Here is a 1,735-nt window from a genome sequence, read left to right as displayed (position 1 = left end):
TTTTGGGGCAAAGGGAGGGGAGTGATTAACCTTGCAGTCTAGGAGCAGAGGTCCCTGGGACCATCAAAGGAAAAAAGCAGAGAACGGAACCATACCCAGAGAAGCAGTAATGCCAGGGATGGAGGGGGAGAGGGGCAGGCTTGCAGGGTATACCCTTTGGTTAATAGATGATGCATGGAAGGGATTGTAGCCTTGGCAAGGAAACGATATACGACGGGATCATTGTGAAGCTGATGTCCTCCCATGTAAACTATCACATAAGTCACAATAAAGCATTTAAATAAATAACTAAATAAAACATAATCACATTTTGTAATTTTTTAAATTAGAAAAATTAAGAGTCACTAGCCTGAGATTTATGTAATCATTTTGTAGCCTTTTTACCTCTAGACTGAACTAATTATGACTATTGTTCTCTTCCTTGAGAAGGCAATAAGAATGTTGTTGTTGTTAAGTGCCGTTGAATCAAGTCAGTTCTGACGCATGGTGACCCTGTATAGGGTTTCCAAGGAGCAGCTGGTAAGCTTGAACCACCAACATTGCAGTTCAAAGGGCTTTGCGGTCTAACGCATTCACCTACAGCACCACACCAGGACTCTGGCAATAAGATTGTTGTTGTTATGTGCCGTGGAGTCAGTCCCAACAGAAGCAGAAAGCCTCATCTTTCTCCCACGGAATAGCTGGTAGTTTCGAACTTCTGACCATGTGGTTCGCAGCCCGATTCATAACCACTACACTAACAGAGTTCCTTGGCAATAAGATTAGGAAATAGTAAAAGTTTACTCTAAGTCTCCTTTTTTTTTTTAACAGTCACAATATTCTTCTCTATGAGGATGGACATGCTGTGGTGGCAGACTTTGGAGGTAAGATTTCCATGAATAATGCCCCAAACAACATCAGCTTCTTTCTTCATTCCTACTCAGTACCTAATACTGTATGATGAATCCAAATATGTATTTCACACTGACGGCTATACTTCTCTAAGTTATTCAAATTGCAATGACCCTGAATTTTTAAAGCATAGCATTTATTTTCAGAATTTTTTTCTCTTTCATATCCTCAGCCAAAAAAAAGGAAATGAGAATTTAAGTATGGCATGGGTTTCTTGTGCCTTCAAAACCTAAGACTTTGATTTTGAGATATTTCCTTAATGTTTGTTTATTCTCTTCTTTCCTTCAGAATCAAGATTTCTTCAATCTCTGGATGAAGACAACATGACAAAACAACCTGGGGTTTGTCACACTTGTGTTCCCTCTAATTGCTAAATAATTAAAATGTGTAAACTCAGGATATTAATGTCTGGTAGTGTAGTGGTTATGGGTCAGGCTGCTAACCTCAAGGTCAGCAGTTCGGAACTACCAGCCGTTCTGAGGGAGAAAGATGAGGCTTTCTGCTCCCATAAACATTTACAATCTTGGAAGCCCTATTCAGGGTTGTTATGAGTTGGAACCTAGTCTATGACCTATAACCACCACCTCTAAAATCATCCCCAGAGAAAGAGAGATGAGAGCAGTTTTAACTGGAAACAGACAGTATCACTGACCCAGTGTCAGAATAATGTTCGGTGTTTTACTCTCAGTAAACCTCAAAAGGGCTATGTTGAAGCTATGCTAGAGAAGTAAATTTAGAAAGGGATAAAACGGTACTGAATTTGTTTTAAATATAACTAAAATGTATATTTAGACTTCCTTGGAGCTCTGCTATGGTGCCGTGGGTTAATACGCTGGATTGCAGT

The 1,735-nt window shown here is 39.7% G+C and overlaps 1 protein-coding gene across 1 annotated transcript in view; it reads left to right on the top strand.

The window, feature by feature from the left end:
• Positions 1–1,735, top strand: part of TNNI3K (TNNI3 interacting kinase) — a 588,833-nt gene that overhangs the window by 415,438 nt on the left and 171,660 nt on the right. Inside the window, exons 18-19 of the mRNA XM_006831035.1 lie at positions 811–863; positions 1,180–1,232. Of these exons, the coding sequence (XP_006831098.1) occupies positions 811–863; positions 1,180–1,232 (106 nt within the window). The remainder of the gene's footprint in view (positions 1–810; positions 864–1,179; positions 1,233–1,735) is intronic.

This window comes from Chrysochloris asiatica, unplaced genomic scaffold (genome assembly GCF_000296735.1).
Source record: "Chrysochloris asiatica unplaced genomic scaffold, ChrAsi1.0 scaffold00002, whole genome shotgun sequence".
Taxonomy (NCBI): domain Eukaryota; kingdom Metazoa; phylum Chordata; class Mammalia; order Afrosoricida; family Chrysochloridae; genus Chrysochloris; species Chrysochloris asiatica.
The sequence above is the reverse complement of the archived record's forward strand: the minus strand, read 5'-3'. Positions and strand labels throughout refer to the sequence as shown.